Below are 23,072 nucleotides of genomic sequence, written 5' to 3'. Positions count from 1 at the left end.
GAATCCCTGAATAGACCAATAGCAGGCTCTGAAATTGAGGCAATAATTAATAGCCTACCCACCAAAAAAAGTCCAGGACCAGATGGATTCACAGCTGAATTCTACCAGAGGTACAAGGAAGAGCTGATACCATTCCTTCTGAAACTATTCCAATCAATGGAAAAAGAGGGAATCCCCCCTAACTCATTTTATGAGGCCAACATCATCCTGATACCAAAGCCTGGCAGAGACACAACAAAAAAAGAGAATTTTAGACCAATATCCCTGATGAACATCGATGCAAAAATCCTCAATAAAATACTGGCAAACCGGATTCAGCAGCACATCAAAAAGCTTATCCACCATGATCAAGTGGGCTTCATCCCTGGGATGCAAGGCTGGTTCAACATTCGCAAATCAATAAACGTAATCCAGCATATAAACAGAACCAAAGACCAGAACCACATGATTATCTCAATAGATGCAGAAAAGGCTTTTGACAAAATTCAACAGCCCTTCACGCTAAAAACGCTCAATAAATTCGGTATTGATGGAACGTACCTCAAAATAATAAGAGCTATTTATGACAAACCCACAGCTAATATCATAGTGAATGGGCAAAAACTGGAAAAATTCCCTTTGAAAACTGGCACAAGACAGGGATGCCCTCTCTCACCACTCCTATTCAACATAGTGTTGAAAGTTCTGGCTAGGGCAATCAGGCAAGAGAAAGAAATCAAGGGTATCCAGTTAGGAAAAGAAGAAGTCAAATTGTCCGTTTGCAGATGACATGATTGTATATTTAGAAAACCCCATTGTCTCAGCCCAAAATCTCCTTAAGCTGATAAGCAACTTCAGCAAAGTCTCAGGATACAAAATTAATGTGCAAAAATCACAAGCATTCTTATACACCAGTAACAGAGAAGCAGAGAGCCAAATCAGGAATGAACTTCCATTCACAATTGCTTCAAAGAGAATAAAATACCTAGGAATCCAGCTTACAAGGGATGTAAAGGACCTCTTCAAGGAGAACTACAAACCACTGCTCAGTGAAATCAAAGAGGACACAAACAAATGGAAGAACATACCATGCTCATGGATAGGAAGAATCAATATCGTGAAAATGGCCATACTGCCCAAGGTTATTTATAGATTCAATGCCATCCCCATCAAGCTACCAATGACTTTCTTCACAGAATTGGAAAAAACTGCTTTAAAGTTCATATGGAACCCAAAAAGAGCCCGCATTGCCAAGACAATCCTATGTCATAAGAACAAAGCTGGAGGCATCACGCTACCTGACTTCAAACTATACTACAAGGCTACAGTAACCAAAACAGCATGGTACTGGTACCAAAACAGAGATATAGACCAGTGGAACAGAACAGAGTCCTCAGAAATAATACCACACATCTACAGCCATCTGATCTTTGACAAATCTGAGAGAAACAAGAAATGGGGAAAGGATTCCCTATTTAATAAATGGTGCTGGGAAAATTGGCTAGCCATAAGTAGAAAGCTGAAACTGGATCCTTTCCTTACTCCTTATACGAAAATTAATTCAAGATGGATTAGAGACTTAAATGTTAGACCTAATACCATAAAAACCCTAGAAGAAAATCTAGGTAGTACCATTCAGGACATAGGCATGGGCAAGGACTTCATGTCTAAAACACCAAAAGCAACAGCAACAAAAGCCAAAATTGACAAACGGGATCTAATTAAACTAAAGAGCTTCTGCACAGCAAAAGAAACTACCATCAGAGTGAACAGGCAACCTACAGAATGGGAGAAAATTTTTGCAATCTACTCATCTGACAAAGGGCTAATATCCAGAATCTACAAAGAACTCAAACAAATTTACAAGAAAAAAACAAACAACCCCATCAAAAAGTGGGCAAAGGATATGAACAGAGATTTCTCAAAAGAAGACATTCATACAGCCAACAGACACATGAAAAAATGCTCATCATCACTCGCCATCAGAGAGATGCAAATCAAAACCACAATGAGATACCATCTCACACCAGTTAGAATGGCAATCATTAAAAAGTCAGGAAACAACAGGTGCTGGAGAGGATGTGGAGAAATAGGAACACTTTTACACTGTTGGTGGGATTGTAAACTAGTTCAACCATTATGGAAAACAGTATGGCAATTCCTCAAGGATCTAGAACTAGATGTACCATATGACCCAGCCATCCCACTACTAGGTATATACCCAAAGGATTATAAATCATGCTGCTATAAAGACACATGCACACGTATGTTTATTGCGGCACTATTCACAATAGCAAAGACTTGGAATCAACCCAAATGTCCATCTGTGACAGACTGGATTAAGAAAATGTGGCACATATACACCATGGAATATTATGCAGCCATCAAAAAGGATGAGTTTGCGTCCTTTGTAGGGACATGGATGCAGCTGGAAACCATCATTCTTAGCAAACTATCACAAGAAGAGAAAACCAAACACCGCATGTTCTCACTCATAGGCGGGAACTGAACAATGACACCACTTGGACTCGGGAAGGGGAACATCACGCATCGGGGCCTATCATGGGGAGGGCGGAGGGGGGAGGGATTGCATTGGGAGTTATACCTGATATAAATGACGAATTGATGGGTGCTGACGAGTTGATGGGTGCAGCACACCAACATGGCACAAGTATACATATGTAACAAACCTGCACGTTATGCACATGTACCCTAGAACTTAAAGTATAATAATAAAAAAAAATGAAGTGCTCATTTTATGAAAAAAAAATTGATGATAGAGCCGAAAAACTCACTTCAAGAATCTCATAATACAATCACAAATATTAACAGCAGAATCGACCAAGCTGAGACTGGTTCTCCAAATTAACTCAGTCAAACAAAATAAAGAAAAAAGAATAAAGAAAAATGATCAAAACCTCTGAGAAATATGGGATTATGTATTAAGACCAAATCTATGATGCGTTGGCATCCCTGAAAGACACGAAGCATGAAAATATGGAAAACACATCTGAGGGTATCATCCATGAAAATTTCCCTGACCATGCTAGAAAGGCCAACATTCAACTTCAGAAAACACAGAGAACCCTGCACAATACTATACAAGATGGTCATCCCCAAGACATACAGTCATCAGGTTCTCCAAGGTCGAAATGAAAGAAAAAAAATGTTAAAGGCAGCTAGAAAGGTGGCACAGGTCACTTAAAAAAGGAATCACTATCAAGCTAACAGCAAACTGTTTAGCAGAAACCTTATGAGACAGAAGACATTGGGGGGCGGGGTCAACATTCAGCATTCTTAAAGAAAAAGAAATTCCAACCAAGAATTTCATATTGAAGAGTTGGGCGGGCTGGCTCATACTTACGACCCTAGCAACACAGGAGGCTGAGGCAGGAGGATCGATTCAGGCCAGGAGTTGGAGTTCAGCCTTATAATGGAGCAAGACCATGTTTCTAAAATTTAAAAAGAATTTCACATGCAGCCCAATTAAGCTTCAAAAGCAAAGGAGAAATAAGACCCCTTTCAGACAAACGAATGCTAAGGGAATTCATTACCACAGACCTGCCTTATAAGAGGTCCTTGAGGGAGTGCTAAATATGGATAGGAAACATGGCTACCAGCCTCCACAAAAACACACTTAAGTATATAGACCACTGACACTATAAAACAGTCACACAATCAGGTCTGCATAATAACCAACTAACACCATAACAACAGGATCAAATGTGCACACACCAATATTAACTCTGAATGGGATAAATGTCCCAATTAAAAGGCACAGAGTGGCAAGTTAGATAAAAAAGCAAGACCCAATTACATGCTATCTTCAAGAGACCCATCTCATCTGCAATGACACCCATACGCTCAATGTAAAGGGACAGAGAAAAATCTACTGGAGGTGATGGATACCCCAATTACTCTGATTTGGTCATTACACATTGTATGCCTGTATCAAAACATCATATGTACCCCATAATTATATACAACTATTATATACCCATAGTGATTGAAAAATTAAAAATTAAATACATTTTAAGATATTAAAAATTTTTTTAAAAACTAAGGGAAGACTAAAAATAAAAGGATACTCAAACAGTATTATGACTAAGAAAGGGGTATAACTACAAATGAGGTAGAGACTTAAAAGATACAAGAACGCTATCAATAACTACATGAAAGTATTTTTAAAACAGTGTAAAAATAAATTCCTAGAAAACTCTTTTTTTTTTTTTTTTTTTGAGGCGGAGTCTCACTCTGTCGCCCGGACTGAAGTGCAGTGGCCAGATCTCAGCTCACTGCAAGCTCCGCCTCCCGGGTTTACGCCACTCTCCTGCCTCAGCCTCCCGAGTAGCTGGGACTACAGGCGCCCGCCACCTCGCCCGGCTAGTTTTTTGTATTTTTAGTAGAGACGGGGTTTCACCATGTTAGCCAGGATGGTCTCGATCTCCTGACCTCGTGATCCGCCCGTCTCGGCCTCCCAAAGTGCTGGGATTACAGGCTTGAGCCACCGCGCCCGGCCCCTAGAAAACTCTTAACTTTGCAGAAGGGACTCAAAGGGAAATAAAATATTTAAATACATTAGTAATTATTAATAATACTAAAGTGTTTAAGAATTTTCCAACCAAGAAAGGACCAAATGAGTTTTACAGGGAATTTCTTTCAAAATTTCAAAGAAAAGACAATCCTGGTATTGTACAAATCTTCCAGAAAATAGAAAAAAAAGAGTTTCTAACTTATTGAATGAGCATAATCCTGATAACCAAAGATGATGTAAAAAAGAAAAAATCATAAAACTCTATCACTCACAAATGTATATGCAATAGTAGTGAACAAAATATTAGCAAAGAATACACACAAAAGATAATATACCAGTAATGAATTAGGGTTATTCCAGCTTAGCAAAAATAGTTTCATATTAGGAAATAAATATAAGTCACTATACTAAAAGACTAAACAACAAATAAATAAGCCAACATTTAGAAATTAGAAAAAGAAACTTCCTTAACTGAAAAGACTCGTTACTAAACACCTAAAGCAAACATCATTTTAAGTGAGAAAACTTTAGACTCATACTCTTTAAAATCAGGTATGAGACAGAATGCCACCACTACATGTGTTCACCATTGTACTACAGATATGACTCAGTGTGATAAAAAAACAAAAGTAAATTTGAGTTATAAACAATGGAAATAAGCGATACAACTTTATTATTTGCAATGTGATTCTTTACATAGAAACCTCAATCTACAGACAAGTTACTGGAAATAAGAGTTTAACAAGAGGGCTAAATATGAACTTGATATGCAAAATCATTTGCATTTCTACAGAGCAACAAAGTAACAGGTAAAAAATACCAGCAGGGGGAATTATAAAACCTTACTTATTAACAAATATTCTTAAAGGCCTAATTGAAATGTAATGATATGACATTCCCAAATAAGAAGAATATCAGGAAGATGTGAATTATTTCCCAAATGATCTGATTTAAAACAATTCTGGACAGTTTTTGATAGAACTTGACAATTCTATAATGTATAAGGATGAGTAAAAGGACAAGAAGCCACAAGAAACATCTTGTCCTCCTGTGTATGAGAACAAGTTTATTAAGTAAGGTAACATGATAATGGAGCAGACAAACGAGCATAGGGAAGCCATAAACAGTTCATGCATGCATGAAATATAGCATAAAACAGAGGTGACACGTGAGATGGTGAAAGAAGAATCCAATAAAAGGAGCTGTAAAAAATAACTCAAAGTGGATTGAAGATTTAAATGTCAAAAACAAAACTTCAAAACAATGGAAAGAAAATATAGGTGAAACACATCAAAAGAGAGGATTTTTGAAGCAGAACACAAAAAGTACTATCTATAAAAGACAATATGGGTAAATTTGATTGTTGAAATTAATATTTTTTGCTAATAGACATAAGGATATCAAAATCTAAGTTTAAAACTGTTACAGATATCTCCAATATATATAACTAATAAAAAATTAGTAACAATTTATGAAAAAAGCCTAAAAATAAAAAGCAAAAGTAGACAACCCAATAGAACCCAACAGAAAAGGGGAAGCACAGCCACAGACATTTTTTATTTTTTATTTTTGAGATGGAGTCTCCCACTGTCGCCCAGGCTGAAGTGCATTGGCACGATCTTGGCTCACTGCAAACTCCGCCTCCCGGGTTCACGCCATTCTCCTGTCTCAGCCTCCCAAGTAGCTGGGACTACAGGCACCTGCCAACACACCCAGCTAATTTTTCTTTTTTTTTTTTTCTGTATTTTTAGTAGAGACGGGGTCTCACCGTGTTAGCCAGGATGGAACCACAGACATTTTACAGAACAGGAAATACTTTCCTAAAACATGAAGAAATGCTTTATGTCATTAGTGATCATGTAAATAAAAATCAAGCCTATAATGAAATACCACTGTACACCTACTTGATTGGCAAATGTTAAAAACCCATATAATGCCAAGAGTTGTGGAGAATGTAAATCTACATCTTTTATACATCACTGGTAAGTGTGCAAACTGGTGCAACCAATAAGAAAAACAGTATGGGATCGTCTCCAAAATTGAACATTTATATACCATACTACTCAGCATTCCACCCTTAGGTATATACCCAAGGAAAACTCTTATACATGTACAAGTGGTATGCATAGGAATGTTAACACCAACACTACTTACAAACCAAAAACTTAAAAACAACACAAATACCAATCAACAGGATAGTAAATAAATCATGTATAATTACAAAACAGTACAGCAACCAAAACCAACAAACTAAAGCTCTTCATAGTAATTTGGATGAATATAAGCATTATAATATTGAAGGAAAAAGCACAAGTCCATAAAGATTATATACAGTGACGTATCCTTCTTGTAAAGCAATAAACAACCAAAATAAAAGTATACATTTTAGGAATAGACCCACATGTAAAAAAAATCAAAATATAAATTATGAATGGGACAAGTGGGGAGAGGACCTATTAAGCAGCATTAAACAAAACTAGGTTTACAATATTAATACCAGACAAAAATAGTATTCAAGTAAAGAGGCATTAAATAGGAAAGAGGGATGCTTCATACTCTTAAAAGGTAAACTTCACCAGTAAAAGAGATATAAAAAGTTATGACTGTGATGATAAATCTTTGGAATACATAAATAGCAAACACTGATTTTAAAAATACAAGGAGACGTGAAGAAATAACAATAATAGCATATTGGCATTCTTTCCATTTTGAGTAAAGGATTTAAATGAACAAAAACCAATCGGATAAAAAAGTAAGATTTACATGATAATTAAGACATTTGATCTAATAAATGTTATATATACCCAGAGAGAAAAGAGATTATTCTTAAAATTTTACAATATATTAAACTACAAAGAAAAATTAATAAACTCATAGTGGAACCTATATAAACCATAATCTCTGACCAGAATCCAATGCAAGTAAAAATTAAAAATCAAAGAACAGTCCTCATATTGGCAACACATACTCTTTTTTTAATTATTATATTTTAAGTTCAGGGTACATGTGCAGAACATGCAGGCTTGTTACATAGGTATACACATGCCATGGTGCCTTGCTGTACCCATTAATCCATAATCTACATTAAGTATTTCTCCTAATGCTATCCCTCCCCTAATCCCCCTACCCCCCGACAGGTCCCGGTGTGTGATGTTCCCCTTCTTGTATCCCCGTGTTCTCATTGTTCAACTCCCACTTATGAGTGAGAACATGCGGTGTTTGGTTTTCTGTTCTTGTGTTAGTTTGCTGAGAATGATGGTTTCCAGCTTCATCCATGTCCCTGCAAAGGACATGAACTCATCCTTTCTTATGGCGGCAAAATATTCCATGGTGTGTATTTGCCACCTTTTCTTTATCCAGTCTATCACTGATGAGCATTTGGGTCGGTTCCAAGTCTTTGCTATTGTGAACAGTGCCGCAATAAACATACATGTACATGTGTCTTTACAGTAGAATGTTTTATAATCCTTTGGGTATATACCCAGTAATGGGACTGCTGGGTCAAATGGTATTCCTAGTTCTAGATCCTTGAGGAATCACCACACTGTCTTCCACAATGGTTGAACTAATTTATACTCCTACCAACAGTGTAAAAGCACTATTTCTCCGCATCCTCTCCAACATCTGTTGTTTCCTGACTTTAATGATCACCATTCTAACTGGCGTGAGATGGTATCTCATCGTGGTTTTGATTTGCATTTCTCTAATGATGAGTGAAGATGAGCTTTTCTTCATGTTTGCTGGCTGCATAAATGTCTTCTTTTGAGAAGTGTCTGTTCTTGTCCTTCGCCCACTTTTTGATGGGGTTGTTTTCTTTTCGTAAACTTGTTTAAGTTCTTTGTAGGTTCTGGATATTGGCCCTTTGTCAGATGGACAGATTGCAAAAATTTTCTCCCATTCTGTAGGTTGCCTGTTCACTCTGATGACAGTTTCTTTTGCTATGCAGAAGCTCTTTAGTTTAATTAGATACCATTTGTCAATTTTGGCTTTTGTTGCCATTGCTTTTGGTGTTTTAGTCATGAAATCTTTGCCCATGCCTATGTCCTAAATGGTATTGCCTAGGTTTTCTTCAAGGATTTTTATGGTTTTAGGTCTTACGTTTAAGTCTTTAATTCATCTTGAGCTAATTTTTGTATAAGGTGTAAGGAAAGGGTCCGGTTTCAGTTTTCTGCACATGGCTAGCCAGTTTTCCCAACACCATTTATTAAATAGGTAATTCTTTACCCATTGCTTGTTTTTGTCAGGTTTGTCAAAGATCAGATGGTTGTAGATGTGTGGTGTTATTTCCGAGGCCTCTGTTCTGTTCCATTGGTCTATATATCTGTTTTGGTACTGATACCATGCTGTTTTGGTTACTGTAGCCTTAAATGCCTCTTTTTTTTTTTTTTTTTTCTCAGACGGAGTCTCACTCTGTCACCCAGGCTGGAGTGCAGTGGCAGGATCTCCGCTCACCGCAAGCTCCGCCTCCCAGGTTCACGCCATTCTCCTGCCTCAGACTCCAGAGTAGCTGGGACTACAGGTGCCCGCCACCATGCCCGACTAATTTCTTGTATTTTTAGTAGAGACAGGTTTCACCATGTTACCCAGGATGGCCTCTATCTCCTGACCTCGTGATTCGCCCACCTTGGCCTTTCAAAGTGCTGGGATTACAGGCGTGAGCCACCGCGCCCGACCCAAATGCTTCTTTCTTAAAAACGAAAAAAAATGAAATTCAAACCGTCTTCAATCAAAGGAAATATGTGGCATTAAACAACATGTCTTAAAACAAGAACAAATAAAAACAAATTAATCATTCAATTGAGACGGGGTAGAGGGAAGGAAAGAGAAACAGACTGAAAAAAGGTAGAAAGAAGAAAAATTTTACAAACCATTAGCAAGTTTAAGGCAAAAAGAAAGTGTAAAACATTGAAATCAGAAAATAGAAAACAGATTTTAATGATTTCAAAGAGCTACTATGTGTATATACTTTTATTAAAATAAATTAGAAAATCTAACCTAAGAAAGTAATCTTCTAAGAAGATATCAATTATTGACTCAAGAAGATCTGGAAAATCTTAAAAGACAATGAAGACAGAAGAAACTGATATGGTAGAGAAAAGTCTCCCCCTAAAAATGGCTTCTAAACCTGAGGGCCTAGAAGCAGTGACACCTCAGTTAATAATGAGCACCTCTCATATCTAGGTCTTGTTTTCTAAGTGTTATCCTTGAAAACAAAAAAAACAGAGCTCCTTGGAGAAGTGGCTGATTCCAGGGCTAGAAAAGGAAGAATACTAGATAAGGCTGCTGCTTACAAGATCATAAAATGCCAGTAAAGAAATGTTCAAAAAAAACTAAACAGGGCAATGTCAAAAAGACACAAAAACTGACTGAAAGAGTTCGTAATCACCAAAGCTGGAACAGTATTAGCAATAAGATAATGTATACTAGAATATAACTCAAAGTAAAAAAAAAATTATATCTGATATAAAAGATGAATAAATAAATAAGGAATATGGGCAAACCTTCCTTAACAGAAGGATTCCGAAAATTATATATAGATAGTCCTCCTCTGGAAGCTGAAACCTAATCCCTCCCACAGGTATCCCAATCCCTTGAAACCTGCTTCCAAGGTATGGAAAAGAAAAAACAGTCACTTCACAGTGAAGAAACATTGCAAACACTACTGTGGCAAGAAATAAGTTATAATTGTATGTATCTCCGATATGATGTGCCTAAAGGACATTTCAACTCTATGGTATTCCCACCAAAAATATATAATCCTGGGTAATCATGAGAAAAAAAAATCTACAAACCTACTTCAGTCATCAGGCGAACCCAAATGAGAGATATTCTGCAAAATGCCTCACCCAGCACTCCTCAAAACTGACAGGGCCATGAAAAACAAGAAATTATAATAGTGATCGCCAGGGTCTGGAGGTAGGAGGGAATGGAAAGTTAATGTTTAATGGGCACAGATTTTCAGATGTTCAAGATGAAAAGAGTTCTGTGGATTAACAGTGGTGACGGTAGCATAACAATGTGAATGAACTTAATGACACTAAACTATAATATATACTTAAAAAGGGTTAAGATGGTAACTATCGCTTTGTATTTGACTTTGAAATCAGGGAGTGTAATGCCTCCAGCTTTGTTCTTTCTCAGGATTGCTTTGACTACTCAGGTTTTTTTGTGATTCCATACAAATTTTAGGAGGTTTTTTCTACTTCTATTAAAAATGTCATTGAAATTTTGATGGGGATTACATTGAATCTATACATTGCTTTGGAGAGTATGGACACTGTAACAGTACTAATTCTTCCAATCCATGAACACAGGATATCTTCATTTATTTATATCTTCTTCAATTTCTCTCATCAGTATCTTATACTTTTCAGTGAAAAGACTTTTCACCTCCTTGGTTAAATTTATTCCAAAATATTCTACTTTTTGATGCTATTATGAATGAGATAATTTTATTAATTTCTTTTTCAGAAAGTTCATTGTTAGTATACAGAAACACAACTAATTGTGGCAATCACTACACAGTGTTTGCATTAATATACAAATCATTATGTTGTACACACTGAATGTATACAATTGAATATACACAATTTTTTCAACTATACCTTAATAAAATTGGAAAAATATTTAAGATGGCACATATTAAGTTATGTGTATTTTACCACAGAAAACAAATTTTTCTCAAAAAACACATACAGGAACATATAATTTTATAGATATATTAAATAAAACCTTTAAGGAAGAGACAATTTCTATTTATGCAACATGTTCCCAGTAATAAAAACACAACAGGAAAATCTAGTCAGTTTATATATGAAGATGATACAATCTTGAGAAAGAAAAATAATAAATAAGATATTTTAAAAACAAATTTAACTATGTACTTTTAAAATCATGACCAAATTAAGTTAAATATTAATATAGACAAGCCATTAAGATATCACATAAACAAATTGAAAAAAGAATTTTGCAATTTTGCCCAAAAAATACTTTTTGCTGTAATTAAAGGAGAAAAGCAATCATAAGATGGAGAAAAAGTTCAACCCAAATTAATAATGATTTATTACTTTTAAGATCTTATAAAATTAGAGATAGAAAGGACCTTCTTTAATATGATAAAACATATTTATAAAAACCTATAAACTGATTAAATTAAAACTGCAAATTAGAAAGTAACAGGGTAAAACAAAGTCTTAATTTCATTCAGTTTAAAATGCCAAGTTACCAAACTAGCTTCTAGTGTAACTCTAAGGTCACTTTGCACTCCGAATTTTACACCTTGACTAACACAGCTAAAAATCTGTTAAGAGTCAACTTAATTATTAATTCTTCTCTTTTGAGTTAATTCTAAAACTCGAAAAAGCAAGCTTGTATTCTTTCCTTTATAAAAATTATTTGTGGTCAGGCGTGGTGGTTCACACCTGTAATCCCAGCACTTTGGGAGGCCGAGGCGGGTGGATCACCTGAGGTCAAGAGTTTGAGACCAGCCTGGCTGACATGGTAAAACCTTACCTCTACTAAAAAAAACACAAAAATTAGCCAGTGTGGTGGCAGGCGCCTGTAGTCCCAGCTACTTGGGAGGCTGAGACAGGAGAATTGCTTGAACCCAGGAGGCAGAGGTTGCAGTGAGCCAAGATCAAGCAACTTCACTCCAGCCTGAGCGACGGAGCAAGACTCCATCTTGAAAAAAGAAAAAAAAAAAAAAAAACTGTTTACTTAAATATTTTTCCTTGACCTAATAAGTGGAATCTAAAAAATTTCCTTCAACTAAATAAAGAAGATCAATAAATCAGCCAGAAATATAGAGCCACATATTCTCTGCATATCACAGTATGAAAACTTAGAATATATAGATTAATAATCAGCTATATGTGTGCATTATATACTGAATACATATACATTTACTTACACACACACACACACACACACCCCTATAAAATTTTTCCTATACTATTAAGGAGAAAAATCAAGTCAATGGAAGCTATGCCTTAAAAGAAAGGACAGTATGTTTTAAAATCATTCCTCAAATTGTCTTAAACTTACTAAACCTACTGAGGTATTCAATGGGAAAAAAAACTGAAGATTTATTTTAAGTTACTTCTAGTTTGCTCATTTGACTTGATTTCCTGTTGAAAGGCAAATAAGATGTTTCATAACGTGATTATAAAATGATAGTGAATACTACTTCTACAAAGGCAAGCAAAGTAAGGAAATAAATGGGTCTATATGGAATTATCTTTTATTTCCCAGACTATCATAATTCTGGGAAACATCTTGCCACTTCTTTTGATCTCACTGCCAGGCACACCCTGGCCGAAACAGTCAGCTTACATTTCATTAAATACAGTGATGTCTTTATGTTTTTGCTAATTTAAAATTTCTTTATTTTCCTAATTTAAAATTTATTTTCTCTTCAATCACCTAGTTGGCATATATTGTCCATGGAAACTAATAATGCTATTTGTAAAGTCACATATGGTTGTAAACATCCAATACATTACAGTTAATTTAAGATCCTTCAGGAAGGTCCTATTCATACCTTTCAGGAGTCAAATGAAAATTATTATTTTTTTCTATAAGTATACAGGGTAACTAAAAAAGTTTGTACCATTTACATGCGTTTGAAGCTAATGGAATCTCACAAACATAGAAATACACTGATTTAAAATGGAAAAAATATCTTTTTAAATTCATTCTACATATACAATTAAATGTACTTCAAGCAACTTCTAGAAAAGATCCTATCAGCTTCTTTAGATAATGTGAAAACAGGACCACAAAGATATCAAGTACTAAAAAAAATACTTCATTGATTTATTTAGCAATGCATGTAAAAAGTTAAATTTTAGAATGTATTTAAAACTAGTACCCATTTTTGACCTTTAAAAATCACCTTTTTAATCATTTGAATTCTAAGATGAATGAGAAAAAAAACAAATATAAACGTCAAACATAGTCCCTTTTGTTAAGTCTCAAGAAATACTAGAAAAACTGCCCAAATTACAATAAAAACACAAAACAATAAAGCTTTCTTCCCCAGCAGTGACCTATTATGTTGAACAGGCTTAAAAATCAAAATGTGTCAAAGATCAAGAGTAAGTTATTTGAGATGTTAAGTTCATAAGGTCAAAGGTACAATTTTATTAGGTCAGAGGTAATATAAATAAAATCTTGTATGTCAAAGAAGAAAGGTCACAGAAAAGGTGTATATAATATAAAGACATCATAGATGACAAGTAATAACTTTAAGTAGAACAAGTATGTGTACTATAGATACCCTCTACTGATTAAAAAAATGAACTTCCATGAGAGTAACAGAAAATAGCCTTTTTATATCACATAATTCATATGCTATATTATACATTTGTTTTCAGGAAGAAGAGGCTATAACCAAGAATAACGACATGAATTAAGTAAGAACTTTAAGAAAATTTAATTCATTCAAACTGAAACAGTATACAAAATGAACACACCAATCAAATCTCAAATCATAATGGCTAAACATAAGACTGCTATGGCTACAAAAATCAGATAATATTGCACATTTTTCTTCCAAAGTGTGTTACTCCTATTATTTGCTTCTAACCTTTTCTCATTGAAATAAAAATATGTGAAATTTATATTTCGGTTTACTTAATACCATATTCCAGAAAAAATGATTTTTTGTAAATTAAATAATATTTTTAGCTGTTTTATTAATGGAAATTAATTACAAATAATTTTTTTTTGATATCGAGTCTCACTCTGTCACCCAGGCTGGAGTGCAATGGCATGATCTCGGCTCACTTGCAACCTCCACCTTCTGGGTTCAAGCAATTCTCCTGCCTCAGCCTCCAAAGTAGCTGAGATTACAGGCGCGCATCACCACGCCCAGCTAATTTTTGTATTTTTAGTAGAGACAGCGTTTCACCATGTCAGCCAGGCTGGTCTTGAACTCCTGACCTCAGGTGAGCCACCTGCCTCGGTCTCCCAAAATGCTGGGATTACAGGTATGAGTCACCGCGCCTGGCCGCAAATAATTTTTATAAAGGAAAGAATATCCTTTACAATGGGAATTATTACAAGTAATTGAGGCAATTAAGGTTTTTTTTCAAAGTAGAGTACACAAATACGTGACTATAGTTCTAAACCGAAAACTCAAGTAGAAAATGGGGGTAATCATGAAAGATTTAAGTAATAAAAAACTCCATACTATTCTCTCTTACAATACTTACACAATTTGAGTAAAAGGCAGAAAATTATTTGAGGTAAACTAGATTATTAGTTCCACATTCCATTTCACTTATATTAAAAGTACTCAGAATTTACAAAGGTGAAATTGAGAGATCTACTCCAATGATACCTTCAAGCCACTCTGCATAAACCTTTCATTTCGATTCAACTCAATGGACATTTATAAATAACCTTAACTATATGTCAAGCATTATATCAAACATGAATATGCAGGGCTCAAACACTGGAGACTTTTAATTCTAGCTACCGTGAACTGGCTTGTACTGGACTAATCTAATGCCAAAAGTTGCACAAAATACACAAAGCGACTATTTGAAAGGAACAAAAGCCAACACAGGACTTGAAAGACTATGATGCCTAAAAAAAGGCAAGCACATAAAATGTAGCTGTACATTCATTCTGGGTACTTCCTTCAGGGTTTATGCCAATTTCTGGCATGGGAGCATAGTGCAAGCAGAGTAGCAGTCTTAGTGAGCTGAGGAGACAGAATTTGGAGTTTAGAGTCATCAAAGTGGTTAAAACTTGAGGGGCAAAATTCTTCCAAGTTAAAAAATTCACAAAAAAAGTGAGCTCAGACTGGGCTATCTTTTTTGGTTCTATATGAATTTTAGAATAGTTTTTTCTAATTCTGTGAAGAATGTCATTGGTAGTTTGATAGGAATAGCACTGAATCTGCAAATTGCTTTGGGCCGTATGCCCATGTTAACAATACTGACTTTTCCTATCCATGAGCGTGGAACATTTTTGCATTTGTTTGCATTATCTTTGATATTTTTGAGCAATATTTTGTAATTCTCATCTGTAGAGATCTTTCACCTCCCTGTTTAGCTGTATTCCCAGGCTTTTTAAATTCTTCTTGTAGCTAATTTGAATGAGACTGAGTTCTTGATTTGGCTCTCAGCTTTGATGTTGTTGCTGTGTAGAAACGCTACTGATTTTTGTACATTCGTTTTGTGTCCTGAAACCTCACTGAAGTTGTTTATCAGATCTAGAAGCTTTTGAGCAGATCCTTTGAGGTTTTCCAGGTATAGAACTGTATAATCTGCAAAGGGAAAGAGTTTCACTTTTTTCAAGCTATTTGGATGCCTCTGATTCTTTCTCTTGCCTGATTGCTCTGGCTAGGCCTTACAGTAGTATATTGAATAGGAGTAGTGAGAGTCGAAATCCTTGTCTCATTCCAGTTCTCAAGGGGAATGCTTCTAGTTTTTGCCCCTCCAGTAGGACGTTGGCTGTGGGTTTGTCATAGATGGCTCTTATTATTTTGAGCTATGTTCCCTCAATTCCTAGTTTGTTGAGGGTTTTTACCATGAAAGGATGTTCCTTTCATCTTTGAAATTGTTGTCCTTTGGATGAGGCTTTTTGTTTTTATATTCTTTGATGCCCTTGAGGGTTTGACTGTAGTATACACTGCGTTCAGTGAACTGGCTTTGTTTCTGGATGATTTCAGCAGTGCTGGACTGCATGCCCCAGGGGAATGAGACCAGGCCCACGGTTTGGAACCTCAAGGTTAAGCACTTGCTGCACTAGAGTGGCTAAGGTGTTCCCTGTCCGCTGGCAACAATACTTCAATGGCAGGCACTGGCAAAATCACTTCATCAGCACAGTGGTATCAGGTCCAAGTGCACAGGCTAGCAGTCACAGGTTCCGCATGCATGTAATTGCAGTTGGTAGAGTGTGAACACATATTCGCACACTGGTGATGGCAGTGCAGTGGCAACAGAGTCCACACGTGCACCGGCACCAGTAGCAACGTGGTGGCAAAGTCCATGCAGCTGCCAGAAAGTGGTGGGGAGAGGCTATGGGCAGTTGCGCGCCAGCAGGGGCCCATCTGCAGAAGCTCTCTGATGGTCAGGCAGGGTCTCCTGGGATAGGAGCTACGGTGGCAGCCACCTAGAAGCACCTCGTTTGGGCATCCAAGTCTGCACTGCAAGAAGGCATGGCCAGGCAGGGACCCTGGGAGATGTCATCAGACCAAGGTGCTCAGATCACACCGGCCCTGTTCCACTGTCAAGACAGCACTGCTGTGTGCAGGTCTGACAGACAACAATGACCAAAGCCACCTAGGGGAACACAGTGAGACTTGGGGGTTGAGCATCTCTGGCTGCCCTCCACAGCAGCTGTTCCTGTGTCAAACTCTCTGGGCTCTTCGCAAGCTGGACTCCAGTCCCCGCCACCTCTCCAAGCAATTCTCCCTGTCAGCTCAAATGTCCATGGGAGTCATGGGGTCTCCTGCAGCTAGGATTCCAGAGGTCTGTGATGAGAGTGGGTCACTCCTTGCTTAGTTAGCCACCTCTTCCTCAGAAGAGAGTCCTGGTGCTCTGCAAAGCCAGGCGGCGTTCCCCACTTTCTCCTGCAGCTTCAGCTTAGGGTGGGCCTTCCCTCCCTCTAATCTCAATGCCTTCCTTAGAAGATCTGCTCAGAGTGTGCTAGCCTTCTTGATGGTCTGGTCTCTGGGTGGGAGAGATGCTCTTCCTGGCTGCATCTAGTCAGCCATCTTGGCTCTTCCTGTTTTCCCTTATTTTAACAAGTCAGTAAGCCAAATACTATTCAACTACAGATGTGTTCCTGATGGTACATAGGAAGGCACTGACATAAAGCTAAGAAAAATAACTACAGCTTCACACAGACAATAGGGATAAATTTCACAGGCTTAAGTATGAATGTATGAAGTCAGGCACAAAAGAATACATACTGCATGATACCATTTATATGAAATTCAAGGATAGGCAAGAGTAAATAATGATGCAAAAATTCATAGTAGTTAACTTTTGGGGACACAACTAGGAGGGGGCATAAGAGGAACCCAAAGGGTACGACAAATGGTCTATATTATGATCTGGGTGGTTTTATATCAGTTTATACATATGTAAAAATTCATCAGCTATACACTTGAGATTTGTGCTCTTGACTAATGAATGCCATACCTAAAAAAAAAAAAGTTAAACATACACATGCACCTACATAAAGGGACCTGCCCTCAAAGAACCCACAAAAACTTTTCCTGGATGGCTTAAGAGTTGCTAAACAAGTATGAATTTCTCATTCTTGAGTGGTTTTAAAAATTTACTATAATAAACAGGACAGCAAATTCACAGATTATCTAGCTATGTCATCCAAGTTTCAAAAAGAGTTAAATGAAAAATATTCATATATATATTTATACAAATCTAAATTCCATGTTGACAATAATTATGTGTGAAGAAATAATGAATTTCCAAAAGCTTCTAAATGGTATACTGATCCAAAATTATCCTCTTAAGTGAAATTTATGTGGTTAACTGTTTTCCAAGAAATGTGGCACATCACTGAGTAATTATTTTCCTGCATTATTAAAATATCAATATACCATAACCTTTCCTTATACTGAAATTATGTAAATAACAGCATTAAATTCTTGTTTCTATCTTTCTTGTTAAATTAATATATACACTAAAATAATGACACATTTGTACACTATATTGTAGTAGCTATTAAGTGCTAAATTTAGTTTTAAATAATCATAGAAATAAATACAAACATGGAATTCTTTATAATAAAACAGCACATATTGGGTACTCAATAAACAACTGCAAATGAACAAAAATAAAGTTTACCACTTCTTCATCTGAAAGTTCACGACCCTGGATGCTGCTATTCTCTCTCACAGCTTGCTGGTGTTTTCTCCCTTTAACATGGCTAAAAAGATATACCTCTGAAGAGATCTAAAAGCATAAAATCAAAGCAATGTAATCAATATAACATTATATGAATTTTAAACACTACACATTCAGTCCAGTATATGATATGTGAGTTGAGATCCACCTAGTATTTACATATTAGTCTTAAAAATAGTTTCCTCAAACATAATTCTGAGAATCCTCTAGAAGACAAATGGTTAAAAAAAAAAAGACTCAGGAGGCTGAGGCAGGAGAATTGCTGGAACCCGGGAGGCGGAGGTTGCAGTGAGCCAAGATCGCGCCACTGCAATCCAGCCTGGGTGACAAAGCGATACTTGTCTCAAAAAAAAAAAAAAAAAAAAAAGACATGCTATAGTCAGCCTAAGAAGAAATTATTTCCTCTAGGTTTGAAGATTCAAGTCTCAGCAGTGAAAATGTTGTTTTCTTTTTTTAGACCTAGTACTCCAAAAATACTGACTTGGGCTATCACATTAAGCAGGTAATCATCCATTTTAATAGTAACTATATTCTTTAGCACTTTTACTGCTATTCCGAAATGCTGATGTTTCATTCAGAATCATGAAAGAAATCCAGGTCACTCAGCAGATGCCTTAGCATGAGTTTTATTTTATTTTTTGAAACAGAGTCTTGCTTTGTCACCCAGGCTGGAGTGCAGTGGCACAATCTTGGCTCACTGCCACCTCCGCCTCCTGGGTTCAAAGGATTCTCATGTCTCAGCCTCCTGAGTACCTGGGATTATAGACATGCACCACCATGCCCAGCTAATTTTCAGTACAGACAGGGTTTCACCATGTTGGCAAGGCTGGTTTTGAACTCCTGGCCTCAAATGATCCGCCCACCTTGGACTCCTCAAGTGCTGAAATTACAGGCGTGAGTTGCCACATCTCTCCTGCCTTAGCATAAGTTTTAAAAGACTGGAAGAATATATTTCCACAGTTTCATAAACTTTAGAAGTAAACTGTATCATTATAATATTGATAATAACAACCTACCAGCACATTGCAGAGAGAACACTGCTTCTTTCTTTCATAAGGGGTCAGTTTGGGAGCATAATCAGTATTTGCATGTCGCCCACTGCTTAGCTCAGCAGCTTTTTCTTTTCTTTGTTCAATCTGTTCCATGTGCCTTCGAATACTTTCATCATGCTGTAGATGAAGTCAAAGTGCAAGAATTTCAAAAATTATTCAAATTATGGCGAGAACTCGGAAAAATAATATTTCCATTAAAACTTCAAAAATTATAGGAGAATGTCGTTTGTATGGCAACTTACACACTGAAGACAAAGCTTTACACAAAGCCCTTTAATATCACCTACATGAACAGTAATGTTTATTAAAGTGTGCTGCAGGATAGATATTAATAGGTGTTTTACAGAACAGCTTCCATGGTCAAATAAATTTGGAAAACAGTAAACTAAAGCTAAACAGGTTTTTAACGTAGAACTTTACAGAACCTCCAGTACATCACTGTGATCTATGACTCAATACACCTAGCTTTTAGTAGGCATCAACTTACAAATTATTTGCCAATAACATATTTTTGAGAACCACTTCCTGGAACCCACCATGGGAAATGTTAACCTATAGGTAAAGCACATGCTTATCCATACAGCAAGCAAGGCCCATCATGACTAATCCTATAACCTACTCCATTTTTATACCTCCAGTGACAATCCTGGGGGAAAAACACTACTTCAGACCTTTGTACTTACATTCATCTATTTCATATGGCTAGGATGGCATCCCACCTACCTATCTATTTTACTCATCCTCCTTTCAAGATCCAGCTCAGGAAGTGTTCTTTAAAATCACTTCCCTGACCTCTGACACTCCTCATGTTAGACTAAGTGTCCTCTTCTGTGCTTCCACAGCATTTCATGTATGCCTCTCTCTATGTGGAGGTTATGTACTTAGCACCCGAATTTAAAGTAAATGAAGAGTTTCTTAAAAATCAGAACCATGCCTTATCTCTGCATTCCCCTGCCTACCACAAGGCTCAATAAATACCTGCTACAATAAATTTAAATGAATGATAAATTTCCAGGACTATACAAATAGTAAAATATGGTCTTCTAACTTAAGGGTTTTACTATCCCTGTGAGGAGCCAGCATGTAAATAACCGTGACATAATATGAAACATTCATACTGTTAGAGACTGCCTACAGGTCGTAGTAATGCTAAAAATTTTCTAGAAAGTATCAGTTTATCATAATCTCCCAAGCTACAATTATGCAATTCATAAGCACTGAAATCAAGTGAAGCAAATCATAAGAAACATCTTTTAATTTACTTTTGAGTGATTAAAACCTATGAATATAAGAAGCCTACCAGTAATGCCTTCAAGTCATTAACAAATTGCTTAGTAAAAACAGGAAATGTTAAATAAACTTCCTTAAATTTTTTTCCTCAATGGCTCTACCATATCAAAGTAAACTTAGTTTCAGAATACTGAGTTAGAAATGATCATAGCGAAATCATATAAGCTTTGCTGTGCAAAGATTTAGAATACAAATTAATTCAATTTTTGCTCTACAAAATGTTGATCTCATGCTACACTGCAAGCTCTAAAATTTCAATTTAAAAATATGTAATATCGGCCGGGCGCGGTGCTCAAGCCTGTAATCCCAGCACTTTGGGAGGCCGAGACGGGCGGATCACGAGGTCGGGAGATCGAGACCATCCTGGCTAACACGGTGAAACCCCGTCTCTACTAAAAATACAAAAACTAGCCGGGCGAGGTGGCGGGCGCCTATAGTCCCAGCTACTCGGGAGGCTGAGGCAGCAGAATGGCGTAAACCCGGGAGGCGGAGCTTGCAGTGAGCTGAGATCTGGCCACTGCACTCCAGCCTGGGCAACAGAGCGAGACTCCGCCTCAAAAAAAAAAAAAAAAAAAAATATGTAATATCCTTACCTTGAGCTGAATTTTTTTCTGTAACTCTTCCATAGCTTCTTGTTGAGCAGCTGTGAGTGCTGCCAATCGTTCTTCCCTGTCTCTGTAAGAAGATAGTAAAAATTATAAACTCAACTGCTTAAAGTAACAAATCTCATGAGGCTCAAAAATACAATTAGGACACATAGGCTTATATAGTCTAAAGGGCTACTTTTTTAAAAAAAATTTTCTTCTTAGAGTGCCTACTAAATCCCAGGTATATTGCTAATTAAATGTTTGGGAAACAGTAGAGATTATCAGTTATGAAATGGATTTCTGGACCCAGGCATGGGTTTAAATATTAGCTCAAAGACTGTCATTTAAATATGGCATGTTGAAAACTATATTTATCTCTATTCCCTTCCAAAAACACAATTAAGCCACAAAAAAGAATAGAAAAGGCATAAACTCACAAAAACAAAGTAGAAGAGGAAATAATCACAAAAAATGGACATCAATATTTCAAAAGCTGAGAAGCACTCCTGAGAAAGGTGAAATCTAAGCTTTCAGAGGGAAACTAATAAGCAAGGTGACTCTACTAGCAAAATTCCATTAAAAGTTCAGAAATTGAAAAAACTATTCACTTATGAAGGAAGGGATAAAGGTTGAGGATAAAAAATAAGCAGACTCGGAAAGCCTTAAAATACAGCGGGTCTCCAAATCTCCCCACGCCAGCAGAAGATGAAGAGATTACTCCCTAGAGGGGCTGAACAAAAGGACCTGCATTCAGGACAGAAGGCAAACTGGAGGTGAGATAATATACTGAAAACAGGAAGTTTAAGTGAAAATCTACATACTGAAATGGTGAGACAAGTAGCATCCTTCTATTTTTAATTCATACAGTATGCATAGCCAGCTTTCCTCACCACTCCCCTCATGTATCCCAGAATTTAAAGTATAATAAATTAAAATAAATAAGTAAAAAGAAACAGTTAACACACAAACACACAATGTATAAATATATTTTCTCTTTTATTATCTTAGTTCTTTTAAAAATATAGAACTGTATAAAGAAATAATTATAAGATTAATGTTTCATTTATGACATTTATATGTAAGATATGTGAAAATAGTAACACAAGGGGAAGAATGAAAGAGGAGGCCAGAACTTTGGTACAAAGTTGTTCTATTTTAACAAAACTAATTTAGTTTAATCCTAAAGTAGAATATAAGTCAAGATGAATACTATAATCCAAAAAGCAACTATTAAAGTTACTAAAATAATATAATTTTTAAATAATGAAGAAAATAATACAACAAAAAGTGGTTTAATAAAAACAAAAGGCAAAGGAGAACAAAAAAGACTTGAGACATACAGAAAACAAATATCAAAATAGCGGACATAAATTCAGTCATACCAAAAATTACATCAAATGAGAATTGACTAAACATTCCAATCAAAAGGCAGAAATTAGCAAACCAGATAGAAAAGTAAAACCCAACTATATACAGCCTACAAGAGACAGATATGAGACATAAAAACACAGAAAGGAGGAGGGTATAAGAACAGAAGACATACCATGTAAACAGTAGCTAATTTTTGTATTTTTAGTAGAGATGGGTTTTCACCATGTTGGCCAGGATGGTCTCAATCTCTTGACCTCATGATCCACCCGCCTTGGCCTCCCAAAGTGCTGGGATTACAGACGTGAGCCACCGTGCTCAGCCAAGAACTTTATAATAAGTGAGATCACTTAAGATGAAAAAGACAAATTCCTAG

At 36.3% G+C, this 23,072-nt stretch overlaps 1 protein-coding gene across 8 annotated transcripts in view; it reads right to left on the bottom strand.

Moving 5' to 3' along the window:
• Window positions 1-23,072, bottom strand: part of SCAPER (S-phase cyclin A associated protein in the ER) — a 589,310-nt gene that overhangs the window by 344,725 nt on the left and 221,513 nt on the right. For all 8 annotated transcript variants that reach the window (XM_033189309.1, XM_033189313.1, XM_033189315.1 and 5 more), the window contains exons 18-20: window positions 21,335-21,416; window positions 19,416-19,568; window positions 18,340-18,447 (exon numbers count right to left, since the gene is read on the bottom strand). In XM_033189309.1, coding sequence (XP_033045200.1) covers window positions 18,340-18,447; window positions 19,416-19,568; window positions 21,335-21,416 — 343 coding nt within the window. The remainder of the gene's footprint in view (window positions 1-18,339; window positions 18,448-19,415; window positions 19,569-21,334; window positions 21,417-23,072) is intronic.

The sequence above is a fragment of the Trachypithecus francoisi genome, unplaced genomic scaffold, assembly GCF_009764315.1.
Source record: "Trachypithecus francoisi isolate TF-2019V2 unplaced genomic scaffold, Tfra_2.0 Lachesis_group3, whole genome shotgun sequence".
Classification (NCBI taxonomy): domain Eukaryota; kingdom Metazoa; phylum Chordata; class Mammalia; order Primates; family Cercopithecidae; genus Trachypithecus; species Trachypithecus francoisi.
Note: the sequence above shows the minus strand (reverse complement) of the source record. Positions and strands in the feature narration are given on the sequence as shown.